This window comes from Erithacus rubecula (genome assembly GCF_903797595.1).
Source record: "Erithacus rubecula genome assembly, chromosome: 1".
NCBI classification, from domain to species: domain Eukaryota; kingdom Metazoa; phylum Chordata; class Aves; order Passeriformes; family Muscicapidae; genus Erithacus; species Erithacus rubecula.
Window position 1 is genome coordinate 48,417,428 of NC_136658.1, and position 21,194 is coordinate 48,438,621.

A 21,194-nucleotide genomic window follows, 5' to 3' on the forward strand; every position below is an offset into this window, starting at 1 on the left:
TCCTGGATGTGTCACTGGTTTGGTTTGGATCCACCCAGATGCCCTCATTCTGTCAGGAAGTCAGCCACGCACTCAGCTCATAGACAGCAGCAGTCCCTTGGGATAAAGCAAATCACTGCCATATTTAAACCTGGACAAACAGCTTGCACCTGGCTTCAGCCTGAAGCAATTTGGCTGTGCTGCCTGAGGGTGCTCCCAGAGGGACCTCCCAGGGCAGGACCCCTCAAGGGGACAATGGGCTGCTTGGCCTCTTCTCCTTCCGAGAATATCTCGTAATTGAAAGGCTGTGATAATCTCATATCGCTGCTTACGGGGTGGAACGCTGCAATCTTACACAGCTGAATAACCATCACAAGATGTTTTTCTTCATAACCTGTTGTTACATCTCATTTAAAATGAAAATGAACTCCCACTATTAGGGTATTCATTCTTTTTGCTTTGATCTCCAGTGGGTGGAAATGTTGAGAGCTAAACCACCTTGTCATTGCCTATTAAACCAAATTTTATGTAATAATAAATAAACAACAAAACCCCACCAAACCCTGCATAAAAGTTTTAATATGTAAGAAAACAATATATTAAAGCAGGAACTAGAGGGCATCTGATAAAAACAGAAGGCAGCAGATTCAAAACAAAAGGTGTGCTTGTTCGTAAAATGAAGCTGTGGAATTATTTTCTACAGGATGTGTGGACACTAAGGGTTTACAGAGACTCAAAAAGAGACTGGATACATTCCTGACAGAGAAATCTGTGTCTGGCTGTCAGGGCTTTGAGCTGCAGATGGCTACCACAGACACGTGGCCACCTTCTGCTGTCCTTTAGCCACTGCTGAAGGTATATCAGCTCTAGGATGACTGCTCTGTGCTTGAACAATGTTTTAAATATCCCACTGATTCACAGCCTTGAGCAAGAAAGCAATTTGTAGCATCCCATTTTAGCAGGCCTGCTGAATCTGGTATCTGTGAACACAACCTACTGGCCTTTATCTACATCTGCTGGCACACAGACAGACTTCTTCCATTTGCAACATGCTTCTGTAGCCCACCTGCTCAAGAAATACACAGTCTGTGAAATAAGTGTGACTGTCACATGGCTCTTGTGTTGAAATGGGAGTGATTTGTGCAAGACTCAGGTTTGAAGACAGTAGCCTTGCTTTGTTAATTTTTGCTATAGGCATGGAAAGGTTGGCTTATGCTACTTTAGGTGGTGTGTAATGTATTTCTTGTAGCAGACAGGTACAGGTAAAGCACAAGATGAAGGCTGAAAAGGAAGCTATTATTTTTGACAGGTCCAATTTATTGACAGTGTTAGTTAGCTAATTGACACATTAAAGTGCTGAACCATGAACATGTTTACCCGGAGGTCCTCTAAACTTTTATTTATGTCTGAACCTCCTAGGAAAACCAGTAAATATTCACCCCAACTAAAATATCCAGCATATGCTAGTAACCACAGGGCTGAAATTCAGTTTTTCCTGAAGGTCAATACACAGTTTTAAAAATAGGCAGAGGGTAGCGAGACAACAAGAAATAATTAACTTACTCACTGAGAAATCATTTTCAATTATAAACAGCATGAACTGGAGGACTGCTCAGTTCTGCTGAATGAATAACCTTTCTCACTAAATAATTCACCAAATTGGGCAGGCCAGCTATAGCAGGGCTTGAGTTCACCAGAGCAATCAGCCAACTGCCACACATTTTTAAAACAAAATATAGAAAACTTCCCCACCACAATTTACACCAGCACTGTGGAAAAGCAAAAATCAACATTCTCACCAACTCAAACATCCTATTGCTCTGGTCCTAGATTCAAACTCTGAATAACACTTCACTGTAAGAGGAACTAAACCATTTCTTTTGCTTTCAAGAAAACAAGATTATACTGGTCACCAAGACTTTTAGGGCTTGTTCAGCTTGAAGAAGAAAAGGATCTGGGGAGACTTTATAGCAGCCTTCCAGAATCTACAGTGGGCCTACAGAAAAGCTGGAGAAGGACTTTTTACAAGAGTGTGTAGTGACAGGACAAGGGGAAATGCATTTAAACCAAAAAAGGGCAGATTTAGATTAGATATTAGGAAGAAATTCTTTACTGTGAGGGTGGTGAGACACTGGAACAGGTTACCCAGAGAAGCTGTGAATGCCCCCTCTGTGGAAACATTGAAGTTAGGATGCAGCTCTGAGCAATCTTTACTAGCAGGAAGTGTCCCTGTCTGTGGTAGGCAGGTTGGAAATAGATGGTCTTTAATGTCCCTTCCAACCCAAAACATTCTGTGATTCTATGATAAGGAAGAGGAGTGTAAAAGGGAGCTGCCTGTTTTTTTACTGTCCTCCATTCAAGACTAAAACCTATCCTTTTCCAAATGTTTATTGTCTGTATTTGCACCAGCTCCTGCAGGAAACTTGTCAAGTACATACCAACCACCCAAATGAAGCTCCCAAGAAGCAAAGAGCCCTGTGTTTTAAACAGACAAGCAGACAAACATGCATTACTCATAAAGTCATGTTTAGCAGCATTCCAAGAGAAACCTATTTCAAGGTGGGTGTTTAGGTTTGTTGTTGTTTTTTGGTTTTTTTTTTTTTGTTTGTTTCAAACAAATGTGTTTTGTCTTGCATTCAAATTAATCTTGTTAGAGCTTCGTCTTTCTTGCCTCCCTGCTCTCACACTTGCCTCATGCTTACAAAGACTTAGAAGGCATTCACATATTCATATCATATGACACTATGGAAAAAAATATATACAAAGTACTGGGGACTGGCACTTTCACAATAAATGCCTCTGGTGGCATTTTGCAGCCTGCATCACGTGAAGGGTAAGAGGTTGCCTTACGGATACAGCACAGATTCCTTCCAAAAGTACACACCCTTTGCTTTTGTATGTCTTTCTAAGCTCTAATACCCTCCTTTAACTCATAATTGAATTTTTGTTCAGCTCTGTTCTTGCAAAAGGTCATCAGATCCACTGTTGGAAACATGGAAACTGATATGTCCTCTTTTGGGGAGGTGGTTTTGTCAGTAAATTTCCACCTGTGACCAGTGGCACAAAAAGCAAACCCAGAATGACTTTAAGCCCCACAGACAGGAAGAGCATTTTTGTTTGCACACAGAATGTGGGGCTCTTAATGAAGGCTGGCCAAATTGACTTCTACAGGAATGCATATAGGTGGAAGGGGACCACAAGCAACTTTCTCTGGAAGCTGTTTGTGTGGAGTGATGGCCTGAAAGACATCAGGGCAGCCCCACTGCTGTGCCATCCTTCAGCAAGCCAGGGAGGACAGTCCATAACAGAAGCCAAAGCAAGGGTCAAGAGGAACCATCTCCTGAGCATCCCTGACCTGAACTATGACACTGCTTCTGAAGAAGGAGGGACTTCTCTTGCATTCCACAGGAACTTCAGCAACCGGAATCATAGAGACATCGAGGTTTGGGTAGGGAAGGACCTCAGAGTTCATCTGTCTCCTACCCCCTGCCATGGGCAGGGACACCTCACACAGACCAGGTTCCTCAAAGCATGGTCACATCCTGATTTCTTTCCCCCTTATTTTGTCTCTGATCCCCTGGAAGACCTGAGCAGTCTTTTGGGATAAGAAGTCCAGCTTACTTAGAGGATGACAAAAAACCCCCAAAATTTCTGTAGAAGAAGAACTGCTCTGAGATGCAAATCCTCTCCATCTATGTGACGAAGGAATGGAGCAGAGCCACATTTCCCTAGGACAGCAGAAATATTTTTAGGAGTTTTCCAGTCATACTCTACCATGCATGATTGCAGACTCGAGGAGAGCAACATATTGTCACTACATGTATCTTTACAGGGTTATTGTTTCTGCTCACAAACACTTCCTTAAGAACAGGAAACCAGATCTATCCTGTTTGTGTCTTCTGAATCCCCCCCCCTGAAGATGGAGTCAAGAAGTTTCCACATTCCCAGCCACAGGGAATGGGATCCACCTTAGCCATGTAAGTCTGGGCAAAGAAGAAGAGGAGGGAAGAAAGAGGCTAGACAAGGTCTGAGTTAGATTTGTCTACTTGTTGAGACACAAATTCTTTAAGCCACGAGTGACACACCACAGCCCTGAAGTGCTCTCCCCCGCAGGGGAAGGGTTCAGGTGAAGAGGGGACATACACACCCACAGTCAGCTGCTGGCAGGTTCCCTTCAGAGCCTGTAACCACAAGGAAGGGAGACTGGGCTGGGCTACCTACTGAAAGCACCCCTGACTGCAGAGGTTGCCCCTCTGACCCCACGCAGCTTGCCTGGTCTGTGCTAGGGGGGTACATCACTTTCCCTCCAGCCTGCCTCTCATTCATATTGTGCCTGGGTACCAGAATCTGGCCCCACAGCAGTTAAAGATGCTGCTGAGAAACACTGGAGCCAAGAACTTCCCACTACTGACAAACAACCTGGTCTGAAGGACTGGGACAGGGCCCTTACAGACATGCATTTCTGAATCACTTCTGTCCAAAACGATCTGGTGGCTCTTTCACTGTGCACAAGGCACCTCAGAAACTCATTCTTGGCCAAGTGGAACATGCTACTCAACACACAAGGTTTCAAGGCACAAGCATTTGGGGGAAAGGATGCTAAAGATCTTATTTAGTGCTGTCTTCTTTCTGAAAGCTTAAATGTTCCAAATCCCACAAGCTTTGTAACTATGCTTTTCTTACCTTGAAAACAGACCTAAAAGAACAGCTAAACAATGGATTCAAGGGATCCAAAAAGTTTTGCACTGATGATCACTCCGTGCTTGCTTGCACAAAGATCCCCTGCTCCCTGCCCAGTCCTGGAAATTACACTCTCAGCTGCCACACTTGGCCACAGAGTGACTGATATCAATGGAGCACAGCCAGCTCTCCTGTCCCTTCAGAGGAACTAGCAAATCCCTCTGCCTCCATGGGGCTGGGTCAAAAGAAGGTCCAGGAACAGCACTTCCCCAAAGGGAAGCATCCTGCAAGTGGTACTTAAGAGCTGCCTGTGCTACGTCTTTTTGGTATCTTGACCTCTCTCAGCCCTTTCTACATACAGAGCTTAAAGGTTTTCTGATATTGGTATTAACGTCATGTTCATATTAATCCCTGTTACAATTAGTATTAATCTCTGTTAGTGATTAGATTAAGAGACCTTCCTTTCCTCTTAAACAGAGCTTTTATGCCAAAATACTCAGACTCCAGTGCAAAGGGAACGTCTTGCCAGACTGTGAATAGTAGGCATGATCTTTTGTGAGTATCAAAGCCACTGCAACACTGCATATTGCGTTCATTTATAAGTATAAAAACTTAGAAAAGGTGCCATAATTTTAGAAGCCTTCCCTCCCTTTCTTTACACTCACTTCTGAAGCTATAAACCAATGTCATACACACTTCTCCTGTTTCCAACAGCCATAATCAGTGTGGTTTTATCAATTAAAAGTTTAGTTGCAAAGATTTCCTGTAGTGAATCAGTTTCCCAGTACGGTTTCCTTAAAGGGCAAAAATGTTTCCCCTTGACCAGGGAAGAAACCCAGCACCAACTCAATCTTTGGTTTCAAGCCCTATAGCAAAACTCTTAGCTTGGCTTCAAAATAACACTGCCCTAAAGCTGAGCAAAGCTATGCATCCCTTCTGCATACCTTTGCATCCCTGACTGCCCCGAGCTTTTACACTGTCATTTATCAATGAAACAATTACACTTGAGTTAATAACCACTTAGCAAAACTAGCAAAGGAACATTAATTAAAACAAAACGACGCCAGGCTTGTTCTTCTCCAGCGACCGTTGCATGGCTGGCAAAACCATAAAAAAGAGGAATGTCACGACAGTCGGAAAATAAACCAGCAAGAAAAATTTGCCTGCATTCTTCTTGTGTCAAATCCACACATACTCTCTTCTGATGGGGAAAAAGGCGGGTAGTGACAGCACGAGAAGCCAAAAGGGACACTTGGGCACCAAATACCATCTCAACTAGCGGGTTTTTGGGCGGAAAAAGCCCCGCTTCCACAGGTGTGCGCAAGCAGCACGCTGCCACCTGCCTGGCGACGCGGGGGCACCGCGACCCCGCGGGGTCCCCGCCGCCCCCCGGCCCCGCCGGGCGCACCCCGACCCCGCCGCCCTCCCCGCCGAGCCCGGCCCGGGAGCGGCCCCGGAGCCCCTGGAGCGGCACAGGGACACGGGGGGTGTCGGGTGGGGGGCAGCGGGAGCCTGACCGTCCAGCGCCAGCATGGATGGGAAGTCCTTGCAGTTGGAGACGCCGGTGGAGTCGGTCACGCAGGTCTTCCAGAGGTTGGCCCAAAAGGTGGCGGTGGTGATGACCGTGCCATCGATGGTGGACACCTTCCAGTAGTCGGTGGGCAGCGTGGAGGAGATCAGCACCCATCCCGAGATGGTGAGCAGGAAGGCGATGATCTCCGCCGACGTGCTCGCCATGGGCCCGGCAGCAGCGGCGGGCGGCGCGGAGCCGCGGGATCCCGGCGGGGCGGGCGGAGCGGGGCCGCGGCAATCCCGGCGGATCCCGGCGGATCCCGGCGGGGCGGGCGGAGCGGGGCCGCGGCAATCCCGGCGGATCCCGGCGGGGCGGGCGGAGCGGGGCCCGGGCGGGCCAAGGCGGCGGGGCGGGGGCGCGCAGCCCAATCAGCACCGGCAGGGCCCGGCCGAGCCCCGGCACCGGCCCCGCCCCGGCCCGGCCCGGGGTCCCAGAGCGAGCCCCAGCGAGCCCCAGCACGGCCCGGCGGGGCGCTCCCCGCGGCGGCGAGATGAGCCAGACCCCAAAACAGCGCCGTGAGCTGTAATTTGGGTCAGATTCCCCTTGCCCTGCTGCTGCTCGTGCAGGGGCGGCGGCAGCGGGACAGGTGCGTCCTTAGCATCGCCTCCCCAGCTCCAGGTTTACGTCTCTCTCCGTGTGCCCCCGCACCATCCTCCCCACAAACTGCCTCGCCAGGAGGCAGCCTTTGAGGAGCACAGGTGTTCCTACAGGGACCCAAGCTTTTGAAACGCATAAACAGGGCTTTTTAATCCTCTGAATTTCAGCTGGCCCCTGGTATTATCCAGCCACAGCTGATACAGCCTTTGATACCTTTTTTTTTGCAATTGAGGTGATGAACTTGGGATTTTCTGCCTCAGTTTTCATGCGGTGGCATTCAGGCCTGCAGTTCACAGGTGGAGAGTTATCCACAGTGGTTTCTCCTCTTGTTTGAAGCTGTTTACTTTCCACATCAATGGCAAATATACTACTGATGTGGAAAGTACACTGCCGGTCTTTACTTTCCTCCTATTTATTTCAAAACTATTGTTACATTTTCTAAACCTTTTTGCCAGATGGGCAATCACTGGGGGATAAGAAGCCACATTTTCATCATAATTCTTCCGATGAATGCTCTTTGGTTTTGCCGTGTGGTCACAAACCCGGATGTAATCACCTTACAGACCCATATTAAAAAAAAAAAAGTACAAAAAAAAAAAAAAAAAAGAGAGAAAAAACCTCATAGTTGGGTGTACCTTTGGATGTGGGTCAGAGCTCAGTGGGAACAGAGTGTTTCTTGATCTGTTAATGCTCCAGCAGGAAAATAGGGGGTCCACAGATGCATTTGCTGACACAGTGGCTCTCTGCCTGTTCTCTGCCTCCTTGGTACCCTCTGACTTTCAGGTGACGCACAGCAGCATTGGCAGGGAGGGGAAAGCAGGAAGGAGTCTTGTTTGCACAGCAGCACTGGGCATGGGGCATGCTACAGCTCCATTCAGCCTCTGTGCCAAGATGCCTTCTTCTCTCCCCAGGAGGGCAAAAACCAGGGTCATGAAGAAGGTGAGCCACCCTGCAGTGTGGTGTCAGGCTGTAGCCAGAGCTCACTTTGGAGCACTGAGATGACTGTAGATCCAAGTCCCACCTCCATGATGTTATGATCTAGTTATCGTGGGGCACGGCAGCAGAAGGGGAAAAGGAAAGAAAGATTTTTTTAATATTTTCCCCGTCATAGTGCTCTAAGATCTTGCAGACTGGAATTATGTTGGTAGTGGTAAAGTATATCAATCCAAGCTATCAACTAGGATCTAATTAAATCTGAGGTAGGAGACTCGAGTCCAAACCTGGGTCATTGTGTTTGCTGGACATGGGAAGCTCACCTATTATTTTGCTGATAACACTGTTTTGTTTGGTGAATCCAGGGAGTAGCATTTGCGAAAATTTTGGCCAGGGCCCATCAGAACTTTTTGGTGCGGTGCCATGCAATTACCAGAAAGCTGAAGTGAGTGTTGAAGGGCAGGAACACAGCCAGGACACCTCTAGGCCTGAGTCTGAGCTCCTGAGCCTGGGAATGAGAGGTAGAAGGTATTCCTGCAGAGCATAGACACTGCTCCCCAGAGGGCCAGCAGAGGTGGCTGAAGCTGCCATGGCCTCTGGCTGTCATGTCCAACTACCATTTGTGCTGTCCCAGGCTGTGCTGCTTTCAACAGAGCCAGGCTTGGCTGCATGTGCACTGTGGATCCACATCTCTCAACCTGTCTGCTGCCAGGGACTTCAGGGTGAGCCCATGCAGGGGGCTTAGGACAAATTACATTATTTCAACCTCAAACCCACTCCCTTTCTGCCCATAAGGACTCTTCAAGCAGGGCTAATCTGTATGTTTGTTCCCTTGTAGCCCTGTTTTATCCAGAATGTTGTGAAGTGGCCTCGGTGTACATGAGGACCGGACTTGCTTTAGCTTCAGGGAAAAGCTCTTCCTTTCATCTCCTGACACTGTTGTTTCTGAGGATGTTTTATGTTACTAGTCCAGTTTTTACCATCTTTCTCATAATATCAGAGCAAGATGTTGCACTTATGATCTCATCTTTGGTGATGTAAACCCAAAATGACATAGTCCACAGCTGAGTGCTCACCCCAGTCTGAAGAGTAAGGGAAGTTGCAAGAGATACTCTTCTCCCATGACATTTTCTTCATGTTGGCTGGAATCTGCAGGGATAAGACATTGGAAAAAAATCCTCTGGGAGGCTGTGTTTCTCTCCTGTGTAATTTTTTCAGTATAATTTCTGTATAATTCTTTCTCTTGTGCAACTGCAAGTCCCTTTACCATGAGCTTAACTCATGCATCCTCCAGTTTTCGAGAATACAATGGTCTATTTTCTCCCTGTTGATGTGGTAGGAACTTTAACATCCATATGAAGACATTTTTATGTCTTTGTTCAATCTCTGTTTTCCTTCCACCATAGCTCTGGCATTGGGATTGGCTTTCTTACCTATATGTAGTTTATGTAGTAGAGAGAAAGACTTGACCTTTGTTTTGGTTTTTTTGTTGTTGTTGGATTGGGGTTTTAGGTTGTGGGTTTTTTGTTTGGTTTTGGTTTTTTTTTTTGTTCCTGTGTTTTGGGACCAGTTATGACTTGGGAAGTTTTTTAAAGACCCTCAGACCACTGTGGGACTGATTTGTTTTCTTCTGTTGATAACTTGATAATGTCAATACAATAGCACAATGTTGTGCTGGGTCATTTGACTGAGTATGGGGTTTATTCCCTTGGACTGGAGACTGAGTTTATTCCCTTGGACTTAAGAAAGGTGCTCTTTTTTAAATGAAAAGAGTCCCTGTGGTTCATTTTTTTGGCAAGTTTCATTGACTCTTGGGCATAAAAATGCCATTTAGGGGAGAACTATTAGCGTGTAATTAGAATAGGCTATTCCAGTTGGAAGGGACCTGTGTTGATCACCAAGTCAGCTGCCTGACACTCCAGAACTGACCCAAAGTTAAACCATGTTACTAAGGGTGTATTTAAATACCTCTTAAACACTTGTACCTCTCTAGTAAGCCTCTTCCAGGGTTTGACCATAGTCTCAGTAAAGAAATGCTTCCTAATGTCCAGTCTGAACCTTCCCTGGTGCAGCTTTGAACCATTCCCACACATCCTATTGCTGGATTCCAAGGAGAAGAGACCATCACATGTCTCCATCTCCCCCTCCTCAGGAAGCTGCAAAGAGCAATGAAATCACCCCTCAGCCTCCTTTTCTCCAAACTAGACAAGCCCAGGTACTCAGCCACTCCTCACAGGGCATGATTGTATGAAAACCCGACTTAAATCCATCCCCCACATTCCCTTCATACACTCGGTGGGTGACCTTATCACAGAAGGATATGAAATTTGTTGAACAGGATTTTCCCTTTGTGAGCCCATGTTGACTGTGCCTGGGGATTGCATTGTTCTTTAAATGCCTTTTGACAGTACCCAGTGTGATCTTCTCTGCAATTTTTCCAGGAACTGAAGTTAAACTAACAGGTCTCTAATTCCCTGGGTCTTCCCTGACATCCTTCTTGTAGATTGGAATAACACTGGCTAACTTCCAGTCTGCAGAGACCAACCCCAGGCTACTGAGGTTTTTGAACTACATACATTTTACAAATCAGGTTGGAATATTAATAAATAGTTGAATTTTTATAATGTGCCAACTTTTATTATATTGCCAAGTACAAAAGAACCCTTCAGAGACAATTTTGCTCCCAAGTCTGAAGTATAGGATATTATGTTAGCTCTTACAGGCTCAAAATCACAAGTAATCATTATTGCCTCATAAGTTAAACACCAGATGACAACAGCATTTGTTCTGCAGCCAGGATAAGCAGGCTAGGGTCGTCATGCCTTTGTCCTGGGTAATTTTTTTTTTGTAATTTTACCATGCATAGGTTGGGCAACTTGAGACTCTTTCCTGGCTTTGCCATGTTATGATTTCCACAATGCCTGGAGCACTTGTGCAAAAGCAAAAAAACTCCAAACTTTATTTTTCTTAGGCTGAAGGACAACTTCCTTGTTTGCTGGGATTTTCCTGAGAATCTGAATATTGAAAAAATAAGGCAGACTTGTGGGGAACAGAGATAGGCTTATAAGACTGTCATCACCTGGGCTAGGTCAGGTCTGTTGGCAGTGCTGATCTGGGGAGGCCACCCCAAACTGGCTGGTGCATTAGAGGAGATTAACACAACAGTGGGTGAGGAGTTTGCACGGTGCTCTGCATTGTGCAGAACAAAGTGCCGCCTAAAAAATGAGCAACCAGATCCTCTTCCTCAAAAGAGAGCAAACAAAGGAATGCTTCTGTCTCACCTTAAAAAAAAAATACATCAGACTGGGAACATCAGTTAATAATCACCAGTCCTTGTGGGGGTTGCTATCTTTGTTTTTCTTAAGTGGTGGGAAAAGAAATTAAATTAAATTACTGCATGTCTTTTGTAAACTGCCAGGACAAGAATGATTTTTAGCTATGCAGTTCATATATTACATAACAAAAAGTAAAAAATTAATAGGAACTGACAAACCACAACATTTTAAAGGAGTGAAAAATTGCATTCCACAAGCCAATAAACTTTCCCCTCTCTCTGTTCAGTGCATTCGGACATTACCGACCTTGTTTCTTGACACTGTGATTAATGCATTGTTTCTTTCTTTTTTTCTTTTTTTTTTTCAGCTTGCCTTAATTTTGTTGAAAAAAGCCTGTGTTGTTCCCTGAAAGTTTGTAACACAATCTTTTAAAAATAGATATAACCTGTTTAACAAACTCAGCAGGAAATGTGAAGAAGTGCATCTCCTACTTTCCTGGAGGTGCATTCCTCCTGGCCAACAGCACAGGTGCAGCTCTTGTCCGTCAGAAGTGACCGCCACATCAAATTAAGTTTTGCTAAGCACAGGCAGGCAGTTGTGGAAAGGCAGGATAGATTTTTTAAGAACATGCAGCCCTATGTAATGCAATTTAGAAAGTGTGTAAAATTTTAGAAAGTTTTCAAAATAAAAGAATATTGTATCTAATGGGATTTAAAAGGATTTAACTGAGGTGACAGGTAGAGAGGCAAATGGTTTTCCAGTGCAGTTGGTATTCAGAACTGATTCTTGCCAGTGAGCTATAAGACAAAGAAGTTGAGTCCTGACCAGTGTCTGAGAGGCAGGACAGTGTTTGGATATTTCCTGCAGTGGGAATAATTTCCCACAGATCATGTCCTCTGCCCTCGTGTGCCACAGCTGGTTTCTGCTGTTTACTGAGCACCTGGTAGATCTGGGCATGAGGAGTCTGTCATTTTTTGCAGGCACCGGGATAGCTCCTAACCAGAGGATACACAGAAGCAGGAGCTGACCCTCTGCAGGGAGCACAGCAACAGAACAAGGGGCATGAGTTGGAAGGCAGGAAATTCCCCTTAGGTATTAGGAATTATTTGTTTACCAGAAGGATGGTCAAGCACTGGAGCAGGCTGCCCAGAGAGGCATCTCCCTCCTTGGAGGTGCTCAAGCCTTAACCGGTCATGGCCCTGAACAAGCCCATCTGATTAGATGTGTTTTGGACTAGATGACCTTTGGAGGTCCCTCCTAACCTGCCTTTATTACCCTGTGATTTTGTTACCTCGCTGGAGCAGATAGAGTAGCACTGGGCTGCATTTGGCTTATTATCGCTCTAAGTGGCACCCAGGTGCACTAATGATCACAGATTATATGTTATGCCCAGAACATGATTCCATGTGGTCCCTGCTACCCTATTATTTAGCACACATACTGAAATCTTTTCACAGAAAGGTATATTTCAGTTCATAACAGCTGTACATTGAACTACTTTTTCAGCTGTTTACACACAGGGAAATTTTTCCATAGTCATCCTCTTATTTATTTATTTTTTTTTAGGATACCTCTGGAACTATAAAAAAAAACCCCAAGTGGGGAACACGACACAAAGACCTTTATCTCTGCCAGTGTAATACCCTTCCTGAGACAGCAGAGTGGGGATGAGAAGAAGAGACAAACTCCTGGAAAAGAGGGACTCATTTCCTGAGTGGATGGAGAAGCAAAGCTGTTGAGAGTGTACTTCAGCTAACAGGGGGTGGCAGCAGCTGCAGAGAATGGTTGAGGAGATGTGAGGTGACTGGTAAGGGCCCTGGAGGAGGCAGAAAGAAGCTGCAGCAGAGCATGAGTGAAAGGTGATAATTTACACCGTGCTCTTTTGCTTAGGTGTAGCCTGGCCCTCAACATGCATTTGTCCCAGTTTTCAGTTTGAAGGAAGGGGAGACAGGTGAAAGTGGATTTCTGCCTTAGAGCTTTCCACCAGCATCTCTATCTGCAAGGAAGCTCTTCCATTTGCCTTCCTCTGGTTCATCTTCCCAGTTCTCAAGGGGCTCCTTATTTACATGGGAAACCATGAAGAGAGTATTATGGTTTACTGTCCCACTGTTTATCAAGCACCAGTTGTCCCAGCATAGAAAGATTTAATTTAACAGAGAACATGAAAACCACAACCTGGAGCAAAGCAGCTTCTGCAGTGTAATTAATTTGAGAGCAAACAGATTGGGATCAAAAAAGGTCATGGTGACAAAGTAGCATTAAAGCTGTCTTAGATCAACATGCTCAAACAATTCAGAAATGAAAGGAATAAGGAAATAATATATGAGAGATTCAAAAATCAATAAACCGTTTGTGGTTAGTGTGCATTTGGTCCATCATCAATACTGCTCCTTTTGATCCTTCTGGTTTGATTTGGTTTCTGACGCCGTGTGTGTATTTTAAAGAGAAGTGGGTAAAACCTTCCAGTGAAAGGGGGGGCGTTGCCTCCAGGTGTAGAGGCTCTTGGATAAAGAGGACAGATATAAAATCCAATTTAAATCTTCTGAGCTTAAGAAATCACAAATAAAAATGACAGTAAGAGATATGAGGAGAAAAAAACATCTTAAAACATAGGTGTCAACATCAGCATGTTTGTGCTGGGGGACATGATCAAGTTCCCCTTGTCTTCCCATCTACTGGCAGCACTGCTTATTAAAAAATCAAAGTATTTTAGTGTACCAAGCAACACTTCAGCTCATTTTTGTGTGCAATTTGTGTGCAGCACCATGTTTTCCTATTTCTTCAGTGCAGTGTTCGGCCAGCCTCCACGCTGACTCCTGAGGAAACAGTCCACTACTGCATGTAGTAAATGAAGCAGTGTATCATTGAGGAGAAAATTCATTTGGACTGCTTATTTTTGCTGGGTCACAGTTCAGAGTAGCCAGCAAGACATTTGCCAAGGGCAGGACATAATGTGCTTTGCCTGTTATGTTAATGCTTTCATGGTCCCATACGGAAAGTATTTTTTTTCGTGACATCAGTAGTTCCACCTGGCCATTGCCCTTGCAAAGAAAGAAAGAAAGCCTTTCCAGTGATAATAGGGATTCAAGTATGCACTGTAGGGTTTTCTTCTGTTTTCCTCTTTGTTCAAGTGACTTTTCTCAGCTGATTATTTAATTCAGTGTCTCATTTATGTGTTCATCACAGCTTTTTAATTCACTTTAGTTGCAAACTGGTGAAGAAGGGTGGAATCACTTTTGAGAATTCAGTATTGAAACTATAAAAAGTCTCTTTTTTAGTATCAGAAAAATTCTTAAACAGGTTTAAGTTGCAGTTTGTAAGGAGAGTTTGCAGCACTGGATGGTGCCCCATGCTGATGGTGGGAAACTGAGCATGGTTCTGATTTTGATGGTATTATATGAATTTTAAAATTGTGCTGCACTTTTTGCTTTTAGAAAAGTTGTGTAATAGGAGACAGTGAGATAATGAGATAATCTCTTTACTTGGTGCTAGCTCTGGGAAAGTTCAGTTTCCTTTTCTTTTCCAGTGTTTGGTGTTTTATGTACATGGGAATCAGAAAATCTTTCAACAGCAAATTCACGTTTCAGTTGTCTCTGGGTGACAAAGTGGTGGATTTTGGTTGTAAATTGCTTGACAAATGCCAGCAAAAGAAAAATGCCAGTGGATGCCAAACATTGAGACTGGAGACACCAGTGTGTTTGGCTTTCTTTAATGACTGCTCTTTACTTTTCTACTGGATGGTGCACTATTGACAAAATTTACTTTCATTGATGTCTGAGGATTAAGGGTTTATTTGGAAAGATGACCCAGAGCATTTTGTTCGTGTGGTATTGTGGGAAATGTTAACTTTTCTAAATACATACAAGAAAAACCCGATTTTGTAAGAGAGAGTTAGGGTGTGGCATGCAAAAGCTACAGACTTGCTGCATCCATTAGAGAACTGGACACAAATGTTAAAATTTAGCTGGAGGAAGTGTTTGTGTAATCACTGAATATACTGTTAGTGTGAAGTTCTGCACTTTAGTTTGAAATGCAAAACATAATAATGCATGAAATTTTATTGCCAGACAAAAATCCCACCCTACACTCTCCAGTCCCATTAAATACAGGACATCTCTGGAAAGTGTGAAATTTTATGAGAGGAATTTTCCTGCCTGTAAAGGAAATCTAGAGGCATGGGCTGTAAGGCACCAGCTCATGGATACCTGTGTGCAGGCTGGTCAATGACTGGAGCAGTGTAGAGCTGCAGTTCTGTGCCAGCCATTGTCCTCACCTCACCTTCCAGGGACACGTCATATGCCTTGAGCTGTGAAAATATTGATTTTGGGATCATGTGCCTGAGCAAGCTTAAATTTTCCTCCTATCCCAAGCAGGATCTAAGCTCAAGTTGGGGATCCTCTTTGAGCAGGTATGCCCTGGAGGTTGCTCCAAGCCCTTTGCCTGCCTATTCTTTGCAGGAGGTTTTATCTACCCTCGGCCACAACTGTTCTCCAACTCTGGCAGCACAATCCCCAGTACTGGACATTTCTGCAGGCTGAGGATGGATTAAGCATGACCAAAAGCACAAGTACCTCTCTCCTGCCTTCAGGTTCTCTCTATATCAACCCACCACTCCTGTGGGAATGATGGCCAAAGGCTGCCAGCCTCAGGCATGGGTCACTCCCCAGCTCTGCACAGGGTGACCAGAGAAATGGAAGACATGGTGGGTTTTGAGGACTGAGTTTAAAATAAAACCACAGTTGAATCAAAGGGAAAGTGCAATTCTCCCGTGTTCAACAGAAGTTAATTCTTGTGTTTTTCCAGCAAGTCTCATGCCTGGAGAGCTGACTGAACTTCCTCTGCTCGCCCACTCCAGCAGCACAATATTGTCCTGGGTCCTTCAAGGCCTTCCACCTGACTTGTGCACATTGGGTGCCTGTGCTCACCCCAGTGAATCACAGCATGAGTGGCTCAGCAGATGGGCATCTCAGGCTTGAAGTCCTCATCACTGCCCCTCTCACATCTTCAGCAGTGGCTCCCACAGCGACTGTCTTGTGCAAGCAGAAACTGCCCAGCTGCCCCGAGAACCTCACAAGCACTGATGTGTTTCTTGGCTTTTGGCAGGGAGCAGTGGCATCCTTGGATGCATGCCTGTCAGCTGACAGGCTCCTTGCCCAGATGCATTTCAGTGATTAACCTGCTGTCTGTCTCATCTTAGGGGTTTCTGTGCCACAAGAGAGAAGACAGGAAGGTTAGATTTGCTTGAACTCCCTGGGACTGGTATGATGTCCCAAGAGTGGGCATCCTTGTGGATATTCAGCTCAATATCTACCATGTGGTTGGAGTGATGCAGAGCACTGTAAATAAGGCATGTAACAGCTTGTGTTGCAGGCTTGCTCTCCTAACAAGGCTTGGAGAAGTCAAGGGGCTCTGTTTTCCAAGGCAGGACTGCTAAGAGGTCACTCTCCTGTTTGTGCTGCCCCTGAACTCAACCTCTTTTCTGTGAGACATTTCTCAGCACACTGTTGGCTGGTGGGAATGGCCCCTGCCAAGTTCTTCAGGCATGGAATAGGTCGTTCCCTTCTCATTTGTAAAGTGTTATGGTTAATTTCTAATCAGAAGTGCCTTTGAACTTTTGAACTTTGAACTTGGTGAAGGAAGCTTTCCCTTGAGTACATCAAAGCTTGTCCCTGTGCTTAGGGGAAAGATTTATGCCACAAACTCCTCATGCCAAGAAATTATCACAAGGCCTTTATGTGGCACAGGCATCATCAAATATATTAATATGCACAAGTAAATAAAATAAAGCCATTAGGCTAGGATGCACACCCCTGAGAGCAGAATTTGCTCTACAGGTTTTCAAACAGGCTGAAATACCAACCACTCATCTTTCACAAAGAAAGTCTCTCATGTGTTAGAACACAGCAAACAAGAGCACTCTTGTACATATTTAATAATTTATATTGAAAGGATGTGACACAAATAATTTTATATATCCCTGCCTTATAGGATGTCTCAGAAGAGATCAGGACTTATCAAAACTATTATTTCTTATATGTTAGACAAAAAATGTTTGACAACACCCCTAATAATCATATTTCTTAACATTTTCATGTTTTCTTAATAACATTAAACGTATACACATCTCCATAAGTAAGCATTACCATTACAGAGTGATGAAATCAATTCACAAAATAGCAAGAGAGAAATAATGCTTTAGGATAAGTAGAGGAGACTAAAATAACTGAGCACACATACCATCCTTCCCCTTAGCAGATGAAAATGTCCTTTCCCCTTTGCTTACAGAAATCTATAATAGGAAACTACAAGTGGTATCTACAACAGAGCCTCCCTTTATCCACAGAATTTCTTCTGCAATAGATATTCTTACATACTACTGTACACTACTGTATATCCTTAGGATAATTCATTACTAGAAGTGGTGTGGGTGTGAATAATTACAACTGTTCATTAGCTTTATGAGGGATTATCTAGATTTACTTGCAAAACAGAGAGGTACTTCCTTTGTAGCTTTGCTTTGCAGGCCTAAAAACACCCACCAGGACAATCATTTCATTAGGATTTTGCTTTTCATCCATTTTTTTCCCTTCTACACTGTCTAGGTTTAGAACTTGCTTTAGTGTGTAATCCATGACAGAGGAGTTACCAAATGAGCTAGTTGTGAATTGCAGGTCACTACTGTTCATCAGCTCCACTCAAACAGCAGTTTACAACAAAGTGTGGCATTCTGTGTTGATTTGTTTGTGAAACAGCTGAGCTTTTTGCAAGAGGGAAGTAAAGTACTTGAGTCATGTCCATTTGTTTTTGATAGGGTTGCAGTACCCTTGAACTGAGAGGTGTTTCTGAGGTTTTTGTCCCTGATGGTTTCTGGCATTTGATGCTGCTTTCACTTTTTTCTTGTATGGCAGCAGTCACGCCTGGTGAGACAAGCCATCTCAAGCCCTTCCTGATCCTCAGAGGAGCACTGAGGATAATGTTCAGCATTTCTGTGGGTGTGCTCTGTATTGTTGCAACACAATATTTTTCACTTTAGTGTCCCATCACCTTCAGTGACTTGGTCTATTGTCCCAATATATTTGAAAGCTTGGGAATACCCAGAGTGATGATGGTGGCCCTGTTTAATTGCTCTCTCATGTGATTAACTTTGGAGTAATTTGTACTCATCAGTAGAACTTGCCAGATTTTCTATTGGAAGGATGAAATTGCCAGGTCATGTCAATGAGCTCTAGTCCTGTTCTGCCTTGTGTCTCCCTTCAGAACAGCCAGACACTGGCTCACACAATTATTTCTACACTGTACATCCAGAGACTTGAAGTCTTATTTAATTGATGTCTGCTCATGACCAGCTCCCTAAATAGCTCACATAAGACACCAACTGCCAGCAGTACTTTCTTCACAAGGAGAAGGGGATGGGTGGGTACTGATCTCTTCTCTCTCATGCCCAGTAACAGGATCCAAGGGAATAGCATGAAGTTGTGTCAGGGGAGGTGTGGGTTGGATACCAGGAAAAGATTCTTCACCCACAGGGTGGTTGGGCACTGGAAGAGGCTTCCCAGGAAAGTGGTCAGAGCACCAGCCTAACAAAGCTCAAGAAGGATTTGGACAGTGCTCTCAGGCACATGTTGTGATTCTTGGGAATGGTGCTGTGCAGGGCCAGGAGCTGGACTTGATCCTGATGGGTCCCCTCCAACCCAGAATAGTCCATGACTCTACAATTCCATGATTATGAGCTCTATCCTGGCGGCTTTTATTATTATTATTATGGAAGCAGTGAGGCATCAACACCAGAAGAGGCAAGTCAGTGAAGGACTTACTTACGTAATATTGGAGTATTTAATTGAAGGTGTTAAGCAGCTGTAAATGCTGTTTCTCCAGCTCCTAAACCACTCCCTGATGCCCATGTCAAAAAGGATCTCTAAATGATGATGGTAAGGGTTGACATTGCCTTATGTATTAGTATGCTCATGTACTTTTCTTAGACTCTTGTTGCTCCTTAAATTAAGAAAATACTATTATATTAGCTATCCCTGCCTGCTGGGGATTAAATGGATGGCTAGAAATGTGACACTTGCTTTGCACCTGAGCATGTAGACACCTTAACTGAAGAGGTTTTGTGGTGACTGTTTCATACATGCTTAAGGGGCAGGGTTACACCTTTGAGCTGAAAGCAACTCTTTGTGAGTGCATAAATCACAGAAGAACTGTGTTTGAAGATTGTATGATGTAAAGTGGAGGTGACACAATCTCATTATCATTTGCATCTTTGAAATTAGTCATTATTTTGAATAATGATACATGCTTGTTCATTTTCATGTGAACAGTTATGAAGAAAGGTTAGCAAGAAGGATTTACTTCAAGCTTTCAAACTCTTCCTCAAGATCCACTGGTCTATGAAGTTTAGAGATCACTGACTAAGGCCATGTGAAGTGGTAACAGAGCTTGATGACACTTGAATGAAGTGAGTTATTGATCTGTGTGACAGCTGCCATCAGTAACAATGTGGTCTAACCACAGTGACACCTCTTCCTCTCCCTTCCTTTGCCAGACAAGACTTCTCCAGTCCCTCTGCAAATGACCCTTCATTCTGCTCTGTATTGCAACACTGATGATAGCCACACAGACAAAGTAATCAGAACTTCCCACAAGTTCATTTACATTTGAAGTGAAAATGATGCAATATGACAAGTGGTGTTTGGCAATAAGCATGTTATAGGTAACCCTGTTCCACACTGTCGCTATTGAGCATTTCCTGGCAAATGCAAGAGGTGGGATTCTGTTTAACTTGGTTGGTCAAAGCACAGATGTCCACATCTGGGCTAGTCATCAGAGCTCCATCCACCATAGTCAAAGGAGTCTGCAGAGTTACTTAGCTGATAAATATAGAGTGAAATGGGAGAACTGTGTCCCTGAGTACCTAATTCATTTTATTGACTGTTAAAGCAAGCAAAATGGCAGATTCTTATGGAGTCATCTATATTACAAATGTCATGAGATGAGATGTTTTACTGTCAAATATTTTAATGTTAAACCCCATATTAGCAAATAGAGATAGAAACAGTCTGAAAATATTTTATCATTCACAAATAGGGGCTGGCAGGGACATGGTGCTTTTGTATTGCTGGAGATGAATTTTGCACCCTCTACTGGAAAATATGTTTGGTGCATATAAAACATGGAAAAGGGACATAGATTCAGTGAAGTCCTCTCCTCATTGATCTAGAGCAGAGTTGTTAAATGTTGACTATCCCTGATTTCTGATCACTTACAAGTGCTGGTACACATGCTTCCTGATTTGTGAATTTACATGCTGCTGAAGTTAATAACCGGACTGTGGCCTCTCGTGAAATGTGATTTCCAAGTGAACGCAGTGAAGCTCAAGGAAAGTAAAGATTTTTATTATTTTTAAAATTTCCATTGATATCTATTCACCTGGAAAATCCAGAGCAGAAAACAACATGGAAAGCTTGAATATAAGCTCAACTATGGCAGTTTTGCAGTGACATTGTTCAATTAGTGTCAAAATCTATGCAACTCTGAGTTCGCAATCAGATCCTCTACCCAGTCATAGGAAAGCAAGCAGCAATGATTACTTCACTTGTGAGAAGAAAAAGCTCTTTTCAGGGTTACATCACACACCTTATCACACCTGAACAAGCAAATGTGGCAGGCAGATGATGCCAGTGAAAGAAACGATTGCACCTGGAGAGTCTGACCTTGGAAGAACAGTGATTTCGACTATCAAAAAAGAGAGAGCTGATAGTTTGCCCTCTGAATGAGAGGTTCCGTGTCTGAAATTTGAAATTGCTGTCTCTGAGTTGTCTCACCCAATTGAGCTGAATGGCACTTCTTCCAATCTTCTAATTTAAGCAGGATATAGTAAAATGGAGCAGGTAGCTACCAGTGTCTGATGTAATGAGTCCGTACACTCTCAGCAGAAGTGGTTGCAGGGAATTTGCTTTCCACTGATATGACATGGTCACATGCTGGAGGTGTGTGATCACTCAGAATCTCAGAGGATGCTGGCTAGGTATCAGTAAGTGAATAGCAGATAAAACACTTGATCAGATGGATTTACTGTTAAAATTGTGAAGATCACAAGCGACTCTTTGCATTGCTGAGGGCCCTGGTCATAACATCTTTGGCAGAGCCTTAGCCAA

At 44.1% G+C, this 21,194-nt stretch overlaps 1 protein-coding gene across 2 annotated transcripts in view; it reads right to left on the reverse strand.

Moving 5' to 3' along the window:
- CLDN10 (claudin 10) overlaps window positions 1-21,194 on the reverse strand; it is a 53,006-nt gene that overhangs the window by 6,649 nt on the left and 25,163 nt on the right. The window contains exon 1 of one of the 2 annotated variants that reach the window (XM_079302826.1): window positions 6,177-6,479. The exons of the other annotated variant lie outside the window; for it this stretch is intronic. Within the exon in view, the coding sequence (XP_079158952.1) occupies window positions 6,177-6,396 (220 nt within the window). The 5' untranslated portion in view covers window positions 6,397-6,479. Of the gene's footprint in view, window positions 1-6,176; window positions 6,480-21,194 lie in introns of those variants that run through there. 2 annotated transcript variants of the gene reach the window in all.